General features: G+C 37.2%; 1 protein-coding gene across 33 annotated transcripts in view; it reads right to left on the reverse strand.

Annotated features, from left to right (window-relative positions):
* The window catches only part of LOC144580163 (uncharacterized), a 341993-nt gene that overhangs the window by 256301 nt on the left and 61906 nt on the right, over window positions 1-23786 (reverse strand). For 25 of the 33 annotated variants that reach the window (XR_013529231.1, XR_013529228.1, XR_013529222.1 and 22 more), the window contains 2 exons: window positions 3352-3471; window positions 157-294 (listed from right to left, as the gene is read on the reverse strand). Coding sequence is in view for 1 of the 33 variants with exons in the window: in XM_078355340.1 (XP_078211466.1) it covers window positions 157-294 (138 nt within the window). In the remaining 32 variants the exon portion in view is untranslated. The remainder of the gene's footprint in view (window positions 1-156; window positions 295-3351; window positions 3472-23786) is intronic. The other 8 variants (XR_013529236.1, XR_013529238.1, XR_013529251.1 and 5 more) reach the window with 1 other exon arrangement.

Below are 23786 nucleotides of genomic sequence, written 5' to 3' on the forward strand. Positions count from 1 at the left end.
ACTGCAGCAAGGATGAAAGAAATTAAGCAAGAAGAAGCATCGTGGAAGAATGTGAAGTCAGTGGAGCTATTGCAAAGATTCACTCCAAGGGAAATGGGATATATACAGGGTTTTGAACAGAGGAGTGACATGAATATACTTTTTAAAAATACTTACACTGGGTTACAGACTGAAGACAGACTCTGGGGAGACAAGGTGGAAGCAGAAAGTCTAGTTAATCCATGACAGACGGTGCTGAGTAGTTGGGATGTCAATGTATTTTGAAGGATTACTGAGAGGCTGACTGGAGCTATGCTGGAAGTAGAGAAGACAAGGGTGATTTCAAGGGTTGTCCTGTACAACTGCAAAGATAGAGTTACTTCTACACACAGTGGAGTTTATTGCCTTGCAGATTCTAAACTCCAGTATTTTGTTTTGAACACTTCTGCTAGCTCTTATACTTCGTTAATCTTCCTGTGTCTCTTACCTTTCCAAGTACTTTGTGCTTTGACCTCTTTCCACTTAGATTTTTCATTAGCTCTGCTCCAGCTGCCTTTCCTTTCCTAACATAAGTGTCTATAATTCCACTATCATGAAATTGCAAACTATAAACGTAGTTAACAATTCACCCTTCGAATATTTTACATGAACTGCTGTGGATGGCCAGAATCACGCACACTGGGGTGACTACAAATTTCTATTTTTCAGTTTTATTGAGACTATTGCCAACACTTTTTTCCCCTGTCACTTTAAGAAACTCATATTCCCCTCTACTTTCAAATTGTCATTATATCCTTTTTCATCTACTGCATAAAGATGATAGAGGTTGTCAAAAGTTAATGATCTCATCTACATTCACAGAGGCATATGTGCGAGTACATCTGCACCCAAGGAAACGATTGTTTCTTTTACCCAAATCTCTCCACCTGCCATTCAGATCCTCTTCCCTCAGCACTTTGCTCCAGAGATTATGCACACGCTCCCATGTCTCACAGTTCTCCCTTTATAATGACTTTCTATCTTAGTCTAAGGATATCCAAATCTTGCTTCTGAGAAAAGGGAGAAATTTCCCCCTCTAGATCCTATTATATAATTCTTTTTGCCTTCAAAACTAGCTTTATTTATAGAACAGTTTACATTTGCGCTCTCTCCTTCTTAAACTCCAAGTCCCACTAAATTAATCGCAATTTTTAGTTTCACCTCATTACTCCTGTTCAGAGTAAATCAAAACCAAGTTTATAACTCTTTTCCATCCATTCTCACCCTAATTTTTACGTCTGCAGACATTTTTTCCTACAGTTGTAGCTCTAGAGATCTATCTGGTCATATATTGGGGTCCAGATGCCACTTGGCTCTAGGCAGGACACTCTGTTAGCAGAAGTTAACAGAGTCGACACTATGCAGATTTAATTTGAAAGCTATTGTACTGTGATCTGTCATGGGCATTTTGGAAGTTATCATTGAAAATGCACAAACTTCTAACATAAGATTCTTCCCTTGATAGCAGTCCTTTAAGATTGCATATCATAATTTTCACAATTAATTACGAACCAGGAATAAAGCAGATGAAAATGACTCTGGACATCAAGAAAGCAGTTTCTCTACATCCCTGTCAACAGTTGTTGTTGTTTTACGTAGCAGTCAGTTGAACAGACATGAAGTGATATCTCATTTTGACATCTGATTTTGATCTGCGTTTCTCTAATGATTAGCATGTTGGGCATCTTTTCATGTGCTTGTTGGTTATCTGTATATCTTGTGAGAAATGCCTATTCATGTTTTTTACCCATATTTTAATCAGGTTTATGTCATTGACATTATTGTTGAATTGCAGGAGTTCTTTTTACATTCTGGATTTTAATCACTTATCAAATACATGATTTGCAAAATTTACTCCCATTTCACAGGCTGCTTTTTCTCTATATTGATAGTCTCTTTTGATGCACGAAAGTTTTCGAATTAGCCCAGTGATCTATTTTTTCTTTTGTTAGCCATGCTTTTGGTATTATATCAAAAAATTTACTAACTCCAATGTCATTTTCCCCCTACTTTTCTTCAAAAAGTTTTATAGTTTTAGCTCTTATGTTTAGGTCTTTTATCCAAACACATCCATTTTAATTATTTACTTCTAAATCTGTTTTTTTATTTACTATTCCCCAAGTTTGAAAAGCTATGTCTGAAATTTTATAAATTCTTAATAAATGTGTGATGACTAAGAAATAAATGATTAGTAATAATCATGAAAATAGTAACATCTTTCTGTCTCAGGCACTATTCTAAGCATATTAGATGCCTATAATTCATTTTATGTTTAAAAATATCTATTAGTGAAGAAACTAAATCACTGAGATGCTAAATTGCTTGGCCAAGATTACATCGATACTGAGTGACAAACTTTGGAATTCATGTGTGCATATGTGTATTAAATGATGGAGCAGTTTAGAACAGTGCAATCTGCTAGATGGCAAACTAAAGCAAACAGCATAGCAGAGGTTCTCAAATTTGGCTTCACATCAGAATTGCTTGGAAGAGCTTTAAAAAATACAGATTCTTGGACTACACTCCAGACCTACTGAGATACTGAGAACTTGTATTTTAAAAATCATCTTTGGTGATTTCTATGCAGCCAGCCTGATATCTGCTTAAGCAAAATTATTTCAAAATCACTGAACACTATCAGAACACGACAATTTCTCATTTTTGTTTTACAGGAAATGATCAGAAAGCACTGGAAATATATCCTTGCTGCTGTTATCAGCTATTCAACTGTCTTCTTGCAATGAGAATTGAAATTCTTTGAATAGAGAAAAAATACTTGGGAATTCAAAGGGCTCGGTTTACTGGAATGGAATGGGGAGCATTAGTGCTGCTAGGAGATAAAAGAAGGGTATTTGAAAATGCAAAGTCCAATCCTGTGTAATGAGAACTGAAGTAGGTGAGTGTATAAATCAATCTGCACAAATCATATAGAATGAAAATTTTAAAAAGAGAGTTTGAAGATACTCTACTTCAATTCACTCATTTATAAATGAACAACCTATGAATAGTAGCCAAACTGTAGGTGAACAAAAGAACAATTTGAGACAATCAATGACTAAATAAAGACTGAATCAACCCTGGAGATGTATAAAATATCAACAAATTATGTGGTGACAGAAAGGGAATTCTATCATATATCATTTGTCCTATAGAACCTAGAAAAACATTTCAAAATGAGCCAGGCATGGTGGCTCATGACTGTAATCCCAGCACTTTGGGAGGCTGAGGTGGAAGGATCACAAGATCAAGAGATGGAGACCATCTTGGCCAACATGGTGATACCCCCATCGCTACTAAAAATGCAAAAAATTATCTGGGTGTGGTGGTGCATACCTGTATTCCCAGCTACATGGGAGGCTGAGGCAGGAGAATCACTTGAACCCTGGAGGTGGAGGTTGCACTGTGCTGAGATTGTGCCACTGCACACCAGCCTGGTGACAGAGCCAGACTCGTCTCAAAAAGAAAAAGAAAAACATATGAAACTGCTGGAGAATGTGAAGCCTCATTTTCACTTACGTGTGAAGACACTGATAACTGCAATAGAACCGCCCTTCTCTTCCAAGCCTGAATGTGAAGTGGGCCCCTGATTAAGAATCAGACCCTAGTATACAGTATTATTAGAAATAATTGCATATGTAGCCCAGATAGTAGCCCCTATGTCTCAGCAATGTATACTCTCGTGCCTCATTTAAGAGCCAGGAATGAAGAATCTGGACTTACTTATATACTAATGTGAATCACCTTATCTATTGCATAGATTCTTTGAAGTATGTAATAGTGAGAAAAACGATTTCTTTATCAACTTATATGGCTTTGGATTGCACTACTTCTGAAAATTAGTGCTTTTCATTGAGAAAGTATGATCTTTGTAGAAGAGAGATGGAAAAACTCAACAATTTCAGTTTAAGCAACTGTGCACGTGTGTACATGTGCCAGTGTAAATGTGTGTGTGAACACACAGTATAGAGGGAAAGACTCAAAGAGTCCAGTCAGGGAAATCTGGAGAGGATGAGGGTGAAAATCTCTGAAATCATGCTAGAGGAGAGAACAAATAGAGTGCTGCCCTGGAATATTTTGTGGGACTTATGGTGCCATGGGGGATTGATAATGGTACTGTTAAAACCTGCTGTTACTTTCCAGCTGTTCCAGATTTCAGGAGTATGTTCTAGGAGGAGAGCATGCGATATAGGCTTGGGATGGGAGACTTTTTTCCAAAAGGCGAGTGAAGCTTTGAAAATTAGAAGAAAATATACTGGAGAGGAGGTAAGATCTGAAAATCGGAAGTCAGGTTAGGAACAGGGAAGAACTTGTGGAGAACCCACTTGAGAAAAATTAAATATTTTATGTGCTTCTCTCTTTGACTGTGGGAAGCCAATAATACCATGCATCTTTAAGTTTCTTGCCTCATATGTTGTTATATTTTTATTTGATCTGTGTGTCTTATATAAACACAGTATGTAATTCAATGAAACATTTTTACTTGGCTATCCAACCAACTTTGATTCATAAACTTCTAGCAGGGTTATTTTCTATTCTGATCTCAAGATCCATCAAATACATGTAAGCAAGTCTCTAAAATTGGGTATCATTTTATTATCTACATTATTACAAGCATATAAGATATGCTATCTTATTAAAATTACTATATTTACTAGAAGGAATGGGGTATATTTTTCATGCGATGAATTAATCATATAAAGACGGAATTGATATAGACAAGATAGTCTCCTACTTACTTTTATAATAACAGGATATTTTATCATCCACAAATACTTAGCAGAGATGCTAAGTTCCTATATCCCTGGAACTATTCCACTTTTCATTTCACTTACAAAAGAGAAGAAGGTTTTTACTAGGAAAAACCGATAAGCTGCCCACTTACTTTCCTATTTTTCTTACAATTCACCTTTAAATTTTATAATTTTAGTCTGTTTCTGGGATAATAAATATATAACTATGCCTAAAAATGGGAATTGATGAGAGAACAATTCACCCAAACTGATTTTCTTTGGCATATTTTGTCTTTTTTGGAATCTAATATGCATCTGCTATCATTTCCATGAAAATGCATCTGATTACTAATCAACCATTTTTATTAATAATAAGTTAATACCTCTCCTAATGATTTTACATTTTAATGAAAATGTAAATGCTAGGTGTAATGCTAGACACATGAATTTATGTGCCTAGTGTTGCTACCAAATTTGCTTAAGTAAACTCCTGAAAATGGTAAAACTTCAGATACAATGTTACACCTTGTGATTTTTCTAAGGAAGCCAGTAATCCACATATCTGTTTAACTCTGTATTGTTCAATTCCAAGTGGCATGCTATATTTTCACTGATAAAATCTTTCCCCACCTGTCAGAGGAAATGTTCTGAATTGGGTTAGAGGCCAAGGAATGTGTAAAGGGGTCCTGAGCACTGAGACATTATTCACCACTCCCTCCCTATTGAAACCTTCACTTCACTTGGCTTCTACTTTTTATTCAAGCTGTCTAACCACCCCTCAGGCACCATTGGTTCACCCTTCTCCACCCATTAATGAGCCATTAAAAGCTGGGATTCTGTGGGGCTTAGTTTCAGACTAATTTCTCCTTTCTGCTCTCCCTGTCTATAAGTCATTGCATTCAAACCAGTGATTCACTATCCTCTACATACCAATAAGTAGCAAATTTGTCATTTTCAAAATCTTTTTCTGAGTTCAGACTCATATCAACATTTCCATTTGAATATCTCAAAAAGATTCATGCTTTTAACAGGTCCCAAACTGGTCTCCTAATATCCATCTCGTCTTTTCCTATCTCAAACACTGGGGTCATTTTCCAGTGTTTTCATGTCCTAGGGAATGAAATCACCAAACTTCTAGATGCACAAGCCAGCAATCTTGTCTTCCTATCAACTCTTGCACAGTGATCCAAGGCCAAATCTTTCCTTTATTATCATCTTAATATTTCTTGAATTCTAAGAGTACTGATGTAGAATTAATTAGTAGTCTTTGTACAAATTGCCATCAAGAAAGCAGTCACCTTTGCCTTCACCCAATACCTTCTTTTGCTAAAGCAGCTCTCTGTACTGTATTCATAGTCACCTTTTCAAAATGAGGAACTTACCATTTGAAAAACACCCCATCACAAACCACTGTCAAACTTTATCCAACTTAAATGTCTCTGTGATTACCCTATTGCTTTTAAATTACAGACCAAACAATTTCATAAGAACCACTCGTTTGCATGTAGTTCTGCCCATTCTTGTGGCTTCTTTCAGTAACTGGTTTTCCGAGCATCCATCGCATGGGTCTCTCTCCAGTTCCTCAGACAGGCCATGTTTCTTCCCATCACAGAGCTCTACATGCAGATTACCTCTGTCTGAAATGACCTCCAATGTCATCACCTCTCTTTGCCCAGTTAATCCCTACTCACCAGACAAAGCTCAGCTCCATGGCTGTCCAGAACTTTCTAGACACTCAGATGAAGACAGGTTTCTATATTCTATGACCTCATATAATTGTGTTTCTTTTCTTTAGGACATTTACCTTCACATATAAGTATATCTTTTCTGTCTTACTTAGGTTTCCTTCCTGCTGTGAAGGCTTTCTCCCATGGATCTGCATTAACATAGGCCAGATTTTAATCTTTATTCAAAAAGGATATGCACTAATAAATGCTTATAATATAATATCTACCATGCATATTATTACCTATGTATTTTTTGCTTTCTCTTCCCCTTCCCCATTTTTAGGTTCTCTATTATTTTGTTTTGTATTTGACAGTGGTGCATTGTTTTTATTTCCAGGTTTTCTTGGTTCATTTCTTCATGCTGAAAGTCTTACCTCACCTTTGTGGTATTGGTCTTGGTGAAAGGTTGACATTTATTTAAGGTTTATTTCAAAAAATTTTGGCCTATTTTAAATTTAATTCCATCTTTATAGTGTGAAGAGAAAAGCTTTAGGCAAACTAATCTCACAGAGTTTAATTAAGCAAAGAAAACTTCACGAATTGGGCAACCTCCTGCATCAGAGTAGGCTCAGAGACTCCAGCGCAGCAACGTAGTAGAAGATTTACAGACAGAGAAAGGAAAGCCACCTACAGAAAATGGATAGGGGCAGGTGCGGCGGCTCACACCTGTAATCCCAGCACTTTGAGAGGCCAAGGCAGGTGGATCAATTGAAGTCAGGAGTTGGGAGACCAGTCTAGCCAACATGGTGAAATCCTGTCTCTACCAAAAATACAAGAATTAACCAGACATGGTGGCACTTGCCTGTAATCTCACCTACTCTGGAGGCTGGAGCAAAGATTTCAGTGAGCTGAGATTGCCCCACTGCACTGACAGAGCTAGATCTTGTCTCAAAAAAAAAAAAAAAAAAAAAAGGACACGATGTACAAAAACAGCCAGATTGTTTATAGTTTAATGTTTGCCTAATTTGAACACAGTGTGGACAGCTGGCTCCCTTTGATTGGCCAAAACGTGGTGTTTGGCACAAGAATAGGTTACAGTCTGTTTATACCTCCATTTAGGTTATAGTTCACTATGTATAGAGAAACCTTTAGGCTGAACTCAAAATATGTAAGGAGGTAGCCTTAGGCTAAACTTGATTTAACCTAAACTTCTAAATAAGGTAGTCAAGTTTTACTAACATAACTTTTAGAGAAACAAAAGCCAAGTTACTGTCCATGACTCAGTGGTATTCTGGGTGATAAAGTGTGGCTACCTAATACAGGCATACTGCATATGGCCTCGCTGGCTGTGCATATGATGAAAATTGTGCCTCCTAGAGTTTTGTAGAGAACAGTCTTCACACTATATCCAGGGGTCTGGCAATACCATGCCCTCTGCAACAATCAAGAAAGTTTTAATTCAGTACTTTTCCTTTCTCCCAGGACCACGTTTCTTTTCTACCAACACACACACACACAAACGCACACATATTCATACACACTCATAAACATTTTTCACCATGCATTCATTGTCCTTATGCCCGCCAAATTAAATCAGTGCTAGAAATAGAAAGAAACTTTCTGTAATCTACCTCTATGTTAAGAATGAATAATGGTAATTATTCCATAATATTGCGGGATGAAAACGTTCGGAAAAACATTTGCTCAGTAATGTGTGTACAGTGCCCATACTGTACTTACGTGCCTACTGCTGGCTAATCTACATAGTATCCTAGCTAAACAAAGCAACATTCTCAAACAATACTTGTAACTTAAAACATTCTAAAAGGGTCTGGCAGTCAGTCCTTGTATGTCAAACCTCAGATTAAAACAATCATTTATTTCATAGTGTCAGTGAGGATATCAGAAGTTGTCATCTCTAAGATAATTTCAGCATGGATGTATTGATGCACGCTATAAGTGGTAGAACTGAATGTATGTCTTTTTTGCATGGGACTATCAAGTGTCTAGACAGGAAGTAGCAAATAAAGCAAATTGAGACATACTGCTTGTTACAAAATGATTTCAAATATTCGTGCCAGTAAGAAAGAAAATGAACAAATAATACAAACTCTTCCTCTACTTTGAGGAACAATGTTCTTTGCACTCGACTTTAAAAGCTTGTAGTAGAAATTCTCAGAGAAATTTTAAATAACCTAAATTAACTTGACACAGATTACCTAAAATTAGAATGCAAATGTCATTTTGGACCACTGAAAAAATGGATAATCTTTCTTTAAGAACTTCCAGCTGGGTGTGTTGGTGTATGTCTGCAAACCCAGCACTTTGGGAGGCTGCTTGAGGCCAGGGATTTGATACCAGCCTGGGCAACGTAGCAAGACCCCAGCTCTAATTTTTTTTTTTTTTTAAATCAGCCACGCATGGTGGCACATAGTGGTTTCAGCTACCTAGGAGGCTAAGGTGGGAGAATTGCTTGAGCCCAAGATTTTGAGGCTGAGCGAGCTATGATCACACCATTTCATTCCAGCGTGGGTGACAGACTGAGATTCTGTCTCAGAGAGAAGAAAAATTTCTTATGAGAGATTGATTCTAATAATTATATTTTGTATGTTAGCTTGAAAAAAATATGAATGAGCTTATTACATATTCCTACTTCTTATAATTGTGGAATAAATGAGAATTATGCATAACTATTATATGTATTTCTAAATTACTTATGTCAAACTCTGAAGTAAATCACATTTTTGTATTCATACATATGTGTATGACACGTCTGGCAAACGAAAAACTGAATACAATACCTGATTTCCCGGCCTGAATCTTAACCTTTATTTTGCATAAAATTCTTAAATTTTTATTCTATGAAAGAAAGAGCATTTCTTTAACAGGTTGAGATTGTCTGTTAGAAAACAAAATGATGTCTCATCTACCATTGTCATCTGAGGAACTTCTCTGCTAGAGTCAGTGGTAAACAAGCCTGCCTACTCTTACCTGATGTCTTAGTCTGCCTGTGCTGCTATGATAAAGTACCACAGACTGGGTAATTTATCAACAATGTAAATTTATTTCTCTCAGTTCTGGAGGCTGGGAAGTGTAAGATCAAGGCAGTGGTCTGATCAGTGTCTGTGAAGCCCTAGTCTCCTGCTTCTAAGATGGTGCCTTGTTGTGGCATCGTCTGGAGGGATGAACACTGTGTCTGACATGGCAGAAGGAATAGAAGGAAAAAAGGGCCAAGGCTAGTTTTCTCCAGTTCTTTTATAAGCACTAATACATTCATGACTGTAGAGTATGAATTGATCACTTCCAAGAGGCCTCATCTCTTAATCTACTACAGTGGAATTAAGTTTCAGTATCTGAATTTTGGGAAGCATCCAGACTTAGCACCTGACTATTCAACTTTGTACCTCAGTTCCTAGCCAATGCTACATGAAAGAGAAAAATAAATGATATCTGTTTTTAGAAGACTCAAAACATGCACTATGTATATATTGCCTACTAAAATTCCAAAATAATCAAGTCACATAACTTAGAAACTAATAGGGGTTTGATAATGAGACCAAATAGAAAACAACTCAAGTGCTGGTTTCTTGCTATACTGACAATAATCAGTTAGAACATATAAAGAAGTAACTGTTCCAAACTCTCTACCAAGACAATGCTTTCTCATTTAAAGATGTAAAAAAAAGATCTGAATAAGTGGGGAGTGGTCTACTCTGTTTTAAAAGCGTATTAGACCATTTTCACACTGCTGATAAAAACATACCAGAGACTGGGCAATTTACAACAGAAAGGTTCATTGGACTTACAGCTTCACATGAGTGGGGAGGCTTCACAATCATGGCGGAAGTCAAGAAGCAACAAATCATGTCTCATATGGATGCCAGCAGACAAAAAAACAGAGCTTGTGCAGGAAAACCTATTGTTTAATTATCCCACAAAAATTTCAATCCCATAAGGACACGAAGTTTAATTTTTGGTGTTTAATATTATATGTATATATATATAATATACATATATATTATATATAATATACATATGGCGTGATCTCAGCTCACCACAACCTCCGCCTCCTGGGTTCAGGCAATTCTCCTGCCTCAGCCTCCTGAGTAGCTGGGATTACAAGCACGCGCCACCATGCCCAGCTAATTTTTTGTATTTTTAGTAGAGATGGGGTTTCACCATGTTGACCAGGATGGTCTTGATCTCTTGACCTCAGGATCCACCCACCTCGGTCTCCCAAAGTGCTGGGATTACAGGCTTGAGCCACCGCGCCCGGACAATACATATATATTATACATACATATATTATATATTACATATATTAATAGTATACATATAGACTATGTGTATATTATATATATGTAGACTATTAATTATATAATAGTAGACTATTAATTACTGCCTCAATGTCAGAACTTGTTATTGGTCTATTGAGGGATTTCACTTCTTCCTGGTTCAGTTTTGGGAGGGTGTAAGTGTCCAGTAATTTATTGATTTCTTCCAGATTTTCTAGTTCATTTGTGTAAGGTTGTTTATAGTATTTTCTGATGGTAGTTTATATTTCTGTGAAGTCTGTGGTGATATCCCCTTTATCATTTTTTATTGTGTCTATTTGATTCTTCTCTCATTTCTTCTTTGTTAGTCTAGCTAGCAGTCTATTTTCTTAATTTTTTCATATAAACAGCTTCTGAATTTATTAACTTTTTAGAGAGTTTTTCATGTCTGTACTTCCTTTGATTCTACTGATCTTAGTTATTTCTTGTCTTCTAGCTTTTGGATATATTTTCTCTTGCTTCTCTAACTCTTTTAATTGTGATGTTAGGTGTCAATTTGAAATCTTTCTAGCTTTCTGATGTTGGCATTTAGCGCTATTAATTTCCCTTTTAACACTGCTTTACGTGTGCCCCAGAGATAATGGTTTTTTATCTCTTTGTTTTAATTGGTTTCAATAAATTTCTTGATTTCTGCCTTAATTCCACAATTTACTCAGGAGTAATTCAGGAGCAGGTTGTTCAATTTCCATGTAATTGTGTGGCTCTGACTGAGTTTGAAAATCCTGAGTTCTAATTTGATTGCACTGTGGTGTGAGAGACTGTTTGTTATGATTTCAGTTCTTTTACATTTGCTGAGGAATGGTTTACTTCCAATTATGTGGTCAATTTTAGAACAGTACTGGAAGAATGTATATTCTGTTGATTTTGGGTAGAGATTTCTGTAGATAACTATTAGGGCCACTTGGTCCAGAGCTGAGTTCAAGTCCTGAATATTGTTGTTAATTTTCTGTCCCATTGTTCTGTCTAATATTGACAGTGGGGTGGTTAAAAGTCTCCCACCATTATTGTGTGGGAGTCTAAGTCTCTTTGTAGGTCTCTAAGAACTTGTTCTATGAATCTGGGTGCTCCTGTATTGTGTGGATATGTATTTAGGATAGATACCTCTTCTTGTTGAATTGATCCCTTTACCATTATGTAATACCCTTTGTCTTTTTTGATCTTTGTTGGTTTAAAGTCTCTTTTGTCAAAGGATTGCAATTCTTGCTGTTTTTTGGTTTCCATTTGCTTGGTACATTTTCCTCCATCCCTTTATTTTGAGCCTGTTTGTGTCTTTGCACATACGATGAGTCTCCTGAATACAGCACAGTGATGAATCTTGAATCTATCTAAATAACCAGTCTGTGTCTTTTAATTGGGGCATTTAGCCAATTCATATTTAAGGTTAGTATTGTTATGTGTTAATTTTATCCTGCCATCCTGAGGTTATCTGATTATTTTGCACACTAGTTGATGTAGTTTTTTTCACAGTGTCATTGGTGTTTATATTTTGGTGTGTTTTTGCAGTAGCTGGTACTGGTTTTTGCTTTTTATATTTAGTGCTTCCTTTAGGAGCCCTTGCAAGGCAGACTTTGTGGTAACAAAATTCCTCAGCATTTGCTTGTCTGGGAAGAACTGTATTTCTCCATCACTTATAAAGCGTATGTTGGCTGGATATAAAATTCTGGATTGAAAATTCTTTAAGGATGTTGAATACTGGTCCCCACTCTCTTCTGGCTTTTAGGGTTTCTGTTAAAAGGTCTTCTGTTAGTCTGATGGGCTTCCCTTCATAGGTGACCTGGCCCTTCTCTCTGGATGGGCTTAGTATTTTTTTCTTCATTTCAACTTTGGAAAATCTGATGATTATGCATGTTGGAGTTGATCATCTCATGGAGTATCTTAGTGATGTTCTCTGTGTTTCTTCCATTTAAATGTTGGCCTGTGTTGCTAGGTTGGGGAAGTTCTCCTGGATTATATCCTGAAGTGTGTTTTCCAGCTTGTTTCCACCTCCCTATCTCCCTCAGGTACTCCAATCTATCTATGTTCAGCCTTTTTACATAATCTCATGTTTCTTGGAGGCTTTGTTTATTCCTTTTAATTCTTTTTTCTCTAGTCTTGTCTGTATGCCTTATTTCAGGAAGGTCTTCGAACTGATATCCCTTCTTCCACTCGGTCAATGTGGTTATTGATATTTATGTATGCTTCACAAAATTCTCTTGCTGTGTTTTTCAGCTACATCAAGTCATTTATATTCCCTTCTAAACCGGTTATTGTAATTAGCAGCTCCTCTAACCTCTTATCAAGGTTCTTAGCTTCTTTGCAGTGGGTTAAAACATGCTCCTTTAGCTCTGCGGAATTTGTTATTACCCATCTTCTGAAGCCTACTTCTGTCCATTCATCCATCTCATTCTCCATCCAGTTCTGTGCCCTTGCTGGAGCGGCACTGCAATCATTTGGAGAAGAGGCTTTTTGGCTTTTCAGCGATTTTTCATTGATTCTCTCTCTTCTTCACGCGTTTGCTTAGTTTTGCTCTTTGAAGCCATTGACCCGGTGGGGCTTTTGTGGGGATTTTTTTTTTTTTTTTTTTTTAATGCTGTTGCTGTTATTTTCTGTTTGTTTTTCTTTCAATGGTCAGGTCTCTCTTCTGCAGGGCTGCCGTGGGTTGCTGGGGGTTCACTTCAGGCCCCATTCATCTGGTTTGCTCCTGGGCATGGGAGGAGCAAGGAGGCTGGAGAACCACAAAAATGGGTGCCTGTTCCTTCCTTTGGGATGTCTGACTTTGAAGGGCACAATCCCTGTTCAAGGGTCTTACCCAGTTAAGTGACACAGTGAAAAGGGCCCATTTAATGAAGCACTTTGTTCCTCGGTGGAGGGGATGTGCTTTGCTGGGGGGATCCCACTTGTCTAGGCTGCTCAGATTCCTCAGAACTAGCATGAGGAAAGGCTAAGTCTGCTGGTCCAGGGACTGCGACCACCCCTCCCCCTGGGGGCTCAGGCCCATGGAGATCAGAGTTTTGTTTCTGAGCCCCTGGCTGGAATTCTAGGAGTTCCTGCAGGCAGGCCTCACCCAGTGAGGAGGGATGGGTCAAGGTCAGGCCTGAAAAGACACTCTGGCCAGTCTGCCACAGCCAGTATGTTGGTCGTGGGGGACCCCCTTGGGACCAAACTATGCAGCCTCCCTAACTCCATCAGGGGAAAAGCACAGCCTGGAGATATAGTGATGGCTGCTGCCATTCCCTTGCCCAGGGAACTTAGGTGTTAGACAGCTATCAGTCCCAGGGTTGTCTGTTGCTCTCCCGAAGAGACGCAAATGGCTTAGACAGCAGGCAGCTGCAGTGCTGGTCCTGGTCACTCCTCCCCTGGGGAACTCCACAGGTTTAAGCAGATTCTACCTGAGAGACTTGAGAATCTGCATGGCTCGAGGCTTAGGAGCCTAGGCCCCAGTGGCATGGGCTCATGAGTGTGATCCTCCGATCCATGGGTTGCACAGTTCTGTGGAAAAGCCACGGTTTCCCCCACTGGGTAGCACGCTCACTCACTGCCTCCCTTGGCTAGGGGGTGAGGGCTCCCCCGCTCATGATGCTCTCAGGTGATACTCTTCCTTCCTCTTTCGGGGTCACACCAGCTGCCTGGTCAGTTCTGATGAGAGAATCCGGATGCCTCAGTTGCCCGTGGAGGATTCACATGCTATTATGATTCTTTCCCGTGGGAGCTTCTGATCACCACTGCTTCTAGTTGAACATCTTGCCCCGCCACCCACTACCTGCTGCCTTTCAATAGACTGCTCTGTCTTTAGCCTTAGCAAGACTTAAGAGACTTATAAAGGAAGAATGGGAGAAAAGCAAGCTAGTCAGTATCAGTTCTAGGCTATCTATATTATGGCAAAAACTGCAATTACTTTTGCACCAACCTGATAGTATTCACATGATGCAGCCTACTTCATTAGGCATCTACCATGGGCTTTGAAAACAAAACTTTACAACTTACATATTATTCAATCTTCCTTTGTCTGCTACAGTTGTTTGTACATACATACATCTACCCTGAGGACCTATTCCAGCAGTGGTGGCTAGTGAATGGCAGATGCTTGGGTGTCGCTATATGCCCTGGGCAGAGAGCACCTTCATATTATTTCTTAAACATACAGCACCTTTTAGCCTAATTTTGGCCACAGATTTCATAACTATAATCTGCAGCCATGGCTCTTGCTAATGCTTAAGAAATTAAACTTTCAAAGTGATTGAATTATCAATTAGTTGGTGAGTTACGAATGCTCTCTCCCTATAAAGTAAAAAAATATGGGAGGATATGTCACTTCAGAAAAAAGAGAATAAGTCAATAAAGAACTTCAAGAAGCATCATTTAAAAACAGCATTTACAAAGAAAATAACACAATGTGCAATAATCATATGTAACAATTGAGGTGGATGCTGCATGTTTGGGCATTCTAATAAATGAAAGATGTGATACATAAAAACATTGTTCCTAAATATTGTTGATTCATTCAACAACCACTTTTCATAATTGTTGGAGATTATTCCAGGTGCTGAGGTTACAGCCGCTAAAGGGAGAAAAGTACCTTGTGGTTTGAGATAAAACTATGTATCTCTCTACTTTAAGTGTAGATATTCTTACTGGTTGTAGCAAAGAAATCTAAATTTAAAAGCTATGTATACAGCTCAACTTGGTAACCATATTAGAAAATAGAGTTCTTAATCTGTGATTGGCAACCAATCATGCAAATCATTTTCCAACTCCAAGAACAGCTATAGCATTTATATAAAAAAATATAGAAATTCACAAGACATAAGCTATTTTTCTCACCTTCTTTTGGTCTTCACTGCTCATAACATTAATATTATAAACTATCCTTATTCTCCAGAGAATTATCTCTTTTAAGTCATTCATCACCACCTCTGCCATATTACTTATGCATATTTTATTACTTAAGCAGAAAGAAATTAAATATCCAAAATGAAATTTGTATCATTTTAGGGACTTAAATCTTTAAAGCAAGGGCATTTAGAGCAAGGACTGAGTTTATAGTCACCATTTTCTGCTCTATCTAGACATTGTTCAGAATTTCAATCATAAAATGCTCAATATTCTGGCTAATATACTTTGCTTTTTGACATGAAGTTACACAGTTAATTATATGTAGAAAGCTTTAGAGGTGACTACAACGGGCATTTTTCTTTCATTGCTTTAAAACATATTACATTTTTAATTGATAAAAGTTTCTAATATTGTAAAAATACAACATTTAGGTATGATAATTATTTGAAGGAATATTTTGACTTCCATTCTGAATATCTGAAAAATTAGGATGCCTGGTTAAGTCTCTATAATCTTTTTAAGACAATAACTATGTAACATTGCTCAGATCAGCCTTGAACTCATGGCCTCGCCTCCTTAAGCGCCAGGACAACTGGCCGGAGCCACCTCGGCCTCGACAATTACTATGTAAATACAGAAATCTTTAACTACAAGGTATAAACTTAGGAAAGTTATAATCACATGATTCAGTAATGGGAAAGCATTCCCATAAAAAATTAATTATGTACTTATCTTCTTCAACCACCATGACAGGGCACGGGGTCCACAGCGATTCTTTATAAATGCTAACCTTCATCTCCCATCACCAGCCCTCCCACATCACAGGTCTTCCCATGTCCCATTAATAAGTTTATAGTACAGGACTACAGGTGAAACATCCAAAAATCTATTAAAGGGACATGCATTCCACAGTTTTAGGGAGCAAGCAAATGTGCATGTGTAGAAGAACAGAGATTAAGAATCCATCCCTACAATTCACAACACATGGTATATAAAGTGGCCATTGCCATTGCACCCTTAATTTTATATGTTACTAACACATATATTTGGAATCAAAATGTACTAGTTATGGTACAGTATATTCCATGATGTAAAGTACATAGCATGAATGTGTTTATAAGTAGGAATACAGAATAAGGATACTCTGAAAGTTAATGTTGCTGAGTGAGAAACATTATAAATGGCTTATAATAATCTAAGATTAAATTATCTGCATAGAAGATACAGCAACCTGTAAAAGAAGAACATTTTTTTTCTCAATTCAATAGTAGTAATACTAGCTAAACAATAGCTGCTAATATTAAAAATTTTACTTATGGGGCAGGTTGGAAGGAACGGCCAAAGCCAAGCATGGTAGCTCACACCTGCAATTCCAGCACTTCAGGAGGCTGAGGCGGGCAGATCGCCTGAGATCAGGGGTTTAAAACCAGCCTGGCCAACATGATGAAACCCCATCTCCACTAAAAATACAAAAATTAGCCAGGCGTGGTGGCATGTGCCTGGGTCCCAGCCACTCAGGAGGTTGAGGTGGAAGAATCACTTGAACCTGAGAGGCTTAGGTTACAGTGAGCTGAGATCATATCACTGTATTCCAGTGTAGGCAACAGAGTAAGATTCCACCTCAAAAAAAAGAAAAAAAAAAACCCAAAAACAAAAACTATTGATTTGTTTAGGGGAAGACAGCCGAAAGGAAGCTTCTCTGGAGTGAAGCTACCACCGAGTGAGACAGAACCAGAGTGATATCCACGTCTCTGAGCAAGGTACCGGTTTTGTTTTATATCCATTCTTCTCAGCACCACATCACACTTACTCAAAAACTGACCACATAATTGGAAGTAAATCATTCTCAGCAAATGCAAAAAAACAGAAATCATAACAAACAGTCTCTAAGACCACAGGGCAATCAAATTAGATCTCAGCATTAAGAAACTAACTCAAAACCACCCAACTTCATGGAAACTGAACAACTGGCTCCTGAAGGTTGACTGGATAAACAATGAAATGAAGGCAGAAATAAAGATGTTCTTCCAAACCAATGAGAACAAGGACACAAGGTACCAGAATCTCTGGGACACATTTAAAACAGTGTCTAGAGAGAAATTTATAGCAATAAACACCCACATGAGAAACAAGGAAAGATCTAAAACTGACACCCTATCATCAAAATTAAAAGAGCTAGAGGAGCAAGATTAAAAAAAAAACTCAAAAGCTGGCAGAAGACAAGAAATAACAAAGGACAGAGCAGAAATGAAGGAGATTGAGATACAAAAGTAGCCTTCAAAAAATCAATAAATCCAGGAGCTGGTTTCTGAAAAGATCAACAAAATAGACCACTAGCCAGATTAATAAAAACATAAGAGAGAAGAATCAAATAGATGGAATAAAAAATGATAAAGAAGGTATCACCACGGATTCCACAGAAATACAAACCACCAACAGAGATTACTACAAACAACTGTATGCACATAAACCTATAAACCTGGAAGAAATGGATAAATTCATGGACACTTACACCCTACCAAAACTAAACCAGAAAGAAACTGTAACCCTGAACAGACCAGTAACAAGGGCTGAGGTTGAGGCAGTAATAAACAGCCTACAACCAAAAAATGTCCAGGTCCCAGAGGGTTCACAGCCGAATTCTACCAGACATACAAAGAGGAGCTGGTACCACTGCTTCTGAAATTATTCCAAACAATACAAAAAAAAGGAATCCTCCCCAACTCATTGTGTGACACCAACATCATCCTGATACCAAAACCTGGCAGAGACTCAACAAAATAAAAAAGAAAACTTCAGGACAATCTCCATGATGAACATAGATGCAAAAATCTTCAATAAAATACTGGCAAACCGACTGCAACAGCACATCAAAAAGCTTATCCATCATGATCAAGTAGGCTTCAACCCAGGGATGCAAGGCTGGTTCAACATAGGCAAGTCCATAAACGTAGTCCAACACATAAATAGAACCAAAGACAAAAACCACATGATTATCTCAATAGATGAAGAGAAGGCCTTTGACAAAATTCAACAGCCCTGCATGCTAAAAACTCTCAATAAACTAGGTATCAATGGAACCTATCACAAAATAATAAAAGCTATTTATGACAAACCCACAGCCAATATCATACTGAATGGGCAAAAACTGGAAGCATTCCCTTTGAAACCTAGCACTAGACAAGGATGCCCTCTCTCTCCACTCTTATTCAATACAGTATTGGAAGTTTTAGCCAGAGCAATCAGGTAAGAAAAAGAAATAAAGTGTATTCAATTCAGAAAGGATGAAGTCAAATTGTCTCTATTTGCAGACAATATGATGGTATATTTAGAAGACCCAATATCTCAGCACAAACTCTCCTTAAGTTGATAAGCAGCTTCAGAAAGTCTCAGGATATAAATCAATGTACAGAAATCACAAGCATTTCTATACACCAATAACAGACAAACAGAGAGCCAAATCAAGAGCAAACTCCCGATCACAATTGCTACAAGAATACTAAAATACTAGGAATACATCTAACAAAGGAGGTAAAGAACCTCTTCAAGGAGAGCTACAAATCGCTGCTCAAGGAAATAAGAGAATACACAGACAGATGGAAAAACATTTCATGCTCATGGTTAGGAAGAATCAATATTGTGAAAATGGCCATACTGCCCAAAGAAATTTATAGATTTAATGCTATCCCCATCAAACTACCAATGACCTTCACAGAACTGGAAAAAACCACATTAACGTTCATATGGAACCAAATTAGAGCCCACATAGCCAAGACAATCCTAAGCAAAAAGAACAAAGCTGGCAGCATCACGCTGCCAGACTTCAAGCTATACTACAAGGCAACAGTTATCAAAACAGCATGATACTGGTATCAAAACAGATATAGACCAATGGACAGAACAGAGGCCTCGAAGGCAACACCACACATCTACAACCATCTGATCTTTGACAAACCTGACAAAAACGAGCAATGAGGAAAGGATCCCCTGTTTAATAAATGGTGTTGGGAAAACTGGCTAGCAGTGTGCAGAAAGCAGAAACTGGACCCCTTACTGATACTTCACACTAAAATTAACTTCAGATGGATTAAGGACTTAAACATAAGACCTAACACCGGGCTGGGCGTGGTGGCTCACGCCTGTAATCCCAGCACTTTGGGAGGCTAAGGTGGGTGGATCATGAGGTCAAGAGATCAAGACCATCCTGGTCACCACTGTGAAACTCTGTCTCTACTAAAAATACAAAAAATTAGCTGGGCATAGTGGCACATGCCTGTAATCCCAGCTACTCAGGAGGCTGAGGCAGGAGAATTGCCTGAACCCAGGAGGCAGAGGTTGCGGTGAGCCGAGATCGTGCCATTGTACTCCAGCCTGGGTAAACAAGGGCAAAACTCTGTCTCAAAAAAAAAAAAAAAAAAAAGACCTAACACCATAAAAACCCTAGCAGAAAACCTAGGCAAAACCATTCAGGTCATAGGCATAGGCAAGGACTTCATGACTAAAACACTGAAAGCAATGGCAACAAAAGCCAAAATAGACAAATGGGATCTAATTAAACTCCAGAGCTTCTGTACAGCAAAAGAAATGATCATTAGAGTGAAGCAGCAAACGAGAATGGGAAAAAATTTTTGCAATCTACCCTCTACAAAGAACTGAAACAGATTTACAAGAAAAAAACAAACCCATCCAAAAGTGGGCGAAGGATATGAACAGACACTTTTCAAAAGAACACATATATGAAGCCAACAAACATGAAAAAATGTTCATCATCACTCATTATTACAGAAATGCCAATCAAAACCACATTGAGATACCACCTCACAGCAGTTAGAATGGTGATCGTTAAAAAATCTGAAGACAACAGATGCTGGAGAGGATGTGGAGAAATAGGAACACTTTTACACTGTTGGTGGGAGTGTAATTTAGTTCAACCACTGTGGAAGAGAGTATGGCGACTCCTCAAGGACCTAGAAATAGAAATTCCATTTGACCCAGCAATCCCATTACTGGGTATATACCCAAAGGACTATAAATTGTTCTATTATAAAGACACATGCACACATACGTTCATCTCGGCACTGTTTACAATAGCAAAGGCCTGGGACCAAACCAAATGCCCATCAGTAATAGACAGGACAAAGAAAATGTGGCACATGTATACCATGGAATACTATACAGCCATGAAAAATGATGTTTGTGTCTTTTGTAAGGACGTGGATGAACCTGGAGAACATCATTCTCAGCAAACTGACACAAGAACAGAAAATCAAACACTGCATGTTCTCACTCATAGGCGGGTGCTGAACAATAAAAACACTTGGATACAAAGAGGGGAACATCACACACTGGGGTCTGTTGTGGGGGGCTATGGGAGGGATAGTGGGAAGGAGGGTAAGGGAGGGATTACTTGGGAAGAAATGTCATGTATAGGTGATGGAGGGATGGTGGCAACAAAATACCTTGCCATGAATGTAACTATGCAACAATCTTGCATGATCTGCTCATGTATCCCAGAATCTAATGCACAATAAATAAAAAAAAATTTTTTAAATTTACTTATGGTTTGAAAGTCAACTAAACCTATAATTTAAAATCTAAGAGGAAAGAAAGTTTGACAAGATCTTGCTCAACCAGATAGATGGTGAGATGTCAGCAAGAAAGATGCAACAACATTTTATGTATGTGTGTGCAAAATATTATCTATTTTTTTGTCCAAGACTAGGAAAAAATAAGACTTGGTAAAAGCTTCATTACAGTAAGTAATAGAAAAAGTGTATTCCACATTTATTGGAAAATCCCATTTATAAAATACAAGAAAAGACAAATTTTGGAAAGCCCTTTTTTCAGTAAAATTCAATGAAATATGGGCCCCATTAAACACATGAACAAAATTGTATTATAATGACTGAGATGGAAAGGTATCCATAAGTGTGGAAGGGAGTAAGAAAGCTGAATGAAGTAAAAAATATAAAAGGAAACTAAAATGCAATTGTACATGTGGTTTTTACCAGAAATAACAATATGCAGAAGCAACTGTAACAAAATTTGAATCCTCATTTCAATTCTAATGTGTTAATTGAATTCAGAAGTCAGAGAAAAATAGCCAATAAGCAGAAAATATCCAAATAAGATAATGGATATTTATATGAGAAAAATGCAATGTAAGTTCATATTTCCTGAAAATATTAAAACAAATGTAAGAAAAGCATTAATCAAAGATAAAATAGACATAAGCATTCTTGAGTTAAAGAAATGCTTGATTTTAAAGATTGACATGAATTACTGTATAACAGAATAATAATCAGAGAAAAGAGAACAATGTTCAAACTTATGCTTATGAAATTAATATTTGGAGTAATAAAGATCATAAATCAACATTATATAGGCTACACTTTGGGAAACATAAGCACTCAGGAACAGCAGCACTCAGGCAAGGGCACGCCATTTAGTTTCCAGGCTTTCACAAACCCTGGTTTGTGGACAAGGAGACGATATTGGTGGACAAATGGAGGTGCTTCTAAATTTTTTTAAAATGCAGATAGTTTTATTCTAATCTTGAATATATATTATATGTTGCTAACACAATTTTATTTTATTTTTTTGTTGAACTCAATCAATCTTATGTTTAAATAAAGATTCTCTGCAGTTGATTGCGGTCCTTACCCCCTATATTTACATATATATTTCAGTTGAAAATGGTTAAAAGAGGTATCAAAGACTGTAAAGAAAACCATATTTACACTAAATATCCTATTTTCACCTGACAAGCTTCCAATAAATTGTTTGACTGCTAAATAAAAATTTAACTCTGAAAAAGTAATCAAAAATTGAATTTTCAGTATATTATTTGTTTTTCTTTTTTATGTGAATATTAAGAAAGAAATAGAAGACTGTCTATGTTTTTCCTTGGTGTCCAGGTATCTTAGAGGTAAATAACAAAGAATGAATTGTTAGGTATAGGACAGATTTAAAAACCAAAATCTTTCCCTACCTGCTTGTTAGGCTCTTGCAATGTGACCTGCTTGGCCAATGGAACTTTATCAAATATAATGCAGACAGACAGGTGCAAGTATTTGCATACTGGGGTTTTCTCTCTTGTTGCACTTGGAAACCTATATCCACATAAATAAGTCTAAGCTAGCATTCTGGAAGATGAAGTCCCATTATGAAGAGAAGTGATGTACCCAGCTGACAGCCAGTGGTGACATATTTCAGATAATGAGTATGGCAATGATAGAATATCACCCTAAAGCATATCTGCCAGTCAAACTGCCAGCTGAGTCTATAGATGCACAAAAGAGCCCAATATAGATCAAAACGGGTTGGTCAAGACACACACACAAAAAACAGTTGACTGACCAAAAAAATTATAAGTAAATAAAAAGAACATTGTTTTATGTCACTAAATTTGGTTGCTTTGATCTGTAACATATTTCACAGTATGAATTGCTTTGGATTAACCCTGGGAACCACATCACTGAATTACTGTCCTCTTGTGTGGAATAAAGTCAGCATATAAACTCAATTTCCAAAATATATGTTCATGCAAACTTTATGACAGTGTTACCTTTTCATATTTTAAAGATGAAATATATTGAAATAAAAATATCCTTACTGGAAAAATTCCTTTCAGTAAAAAAGTAAATATCTAGATATTTACTCTATTAAAAACATGTTTTAACTTCGGCAAGAAGAAATAAAACGGGTACATATATACAGTTCATAGCTAAAATGATTTTTCTCTATATTAATTATGTCTTTTTAATAGAAAATATGCATCTAACTTAGCTATAATGCTGTCTGTGGTTTTATTACTAATGGAATTTTACTCTGAAGTGCTCCTCTAAAATATCAGCTTGAACAAATTCTATAATGGCCAATATAATATTTATATACAACTTTTTAAACTGAGCTATTTTGGTGGAATGTCAGATGTTGTATAATGATGTAAGATTTACTTCCAAAACAACTTTAAATTTTTTCCATATAATGTGTGTGAAAGTCATCCTAAAATTCTGTAAGTTTTTACTCACTAACTCTGTGTCACAAACACTGACTGACATATCTACTAAGCAAAATCTCAAGTTTGGAAAACACTTAATCATGATTGCCACTTTGTTCTCACTTAGTAAATAATGATTGGCTTCTGTTTTTTTTTTCCTTCTGTTATTTACTAGAAAAGTTAAACTTTATGAAGCAGTTTGGCAGAAGCAAATCGAAATGAT

This window comes from Callithrix jacchus, chromosome 18 (genome assembly GCF_049354715.1).
Source record: "Callithrix jacchus isolate 240 chromosome 18, calJac240_pri, whole genome shotgun sequence".
In the NCBI taxonomy this organism is placed as follows: domain Eukaryota; kingdom Metazoa; phylum Chordata; class Mammalia; order Primates; family Cebidae; genus Callithrix; species Callithrix jacchus.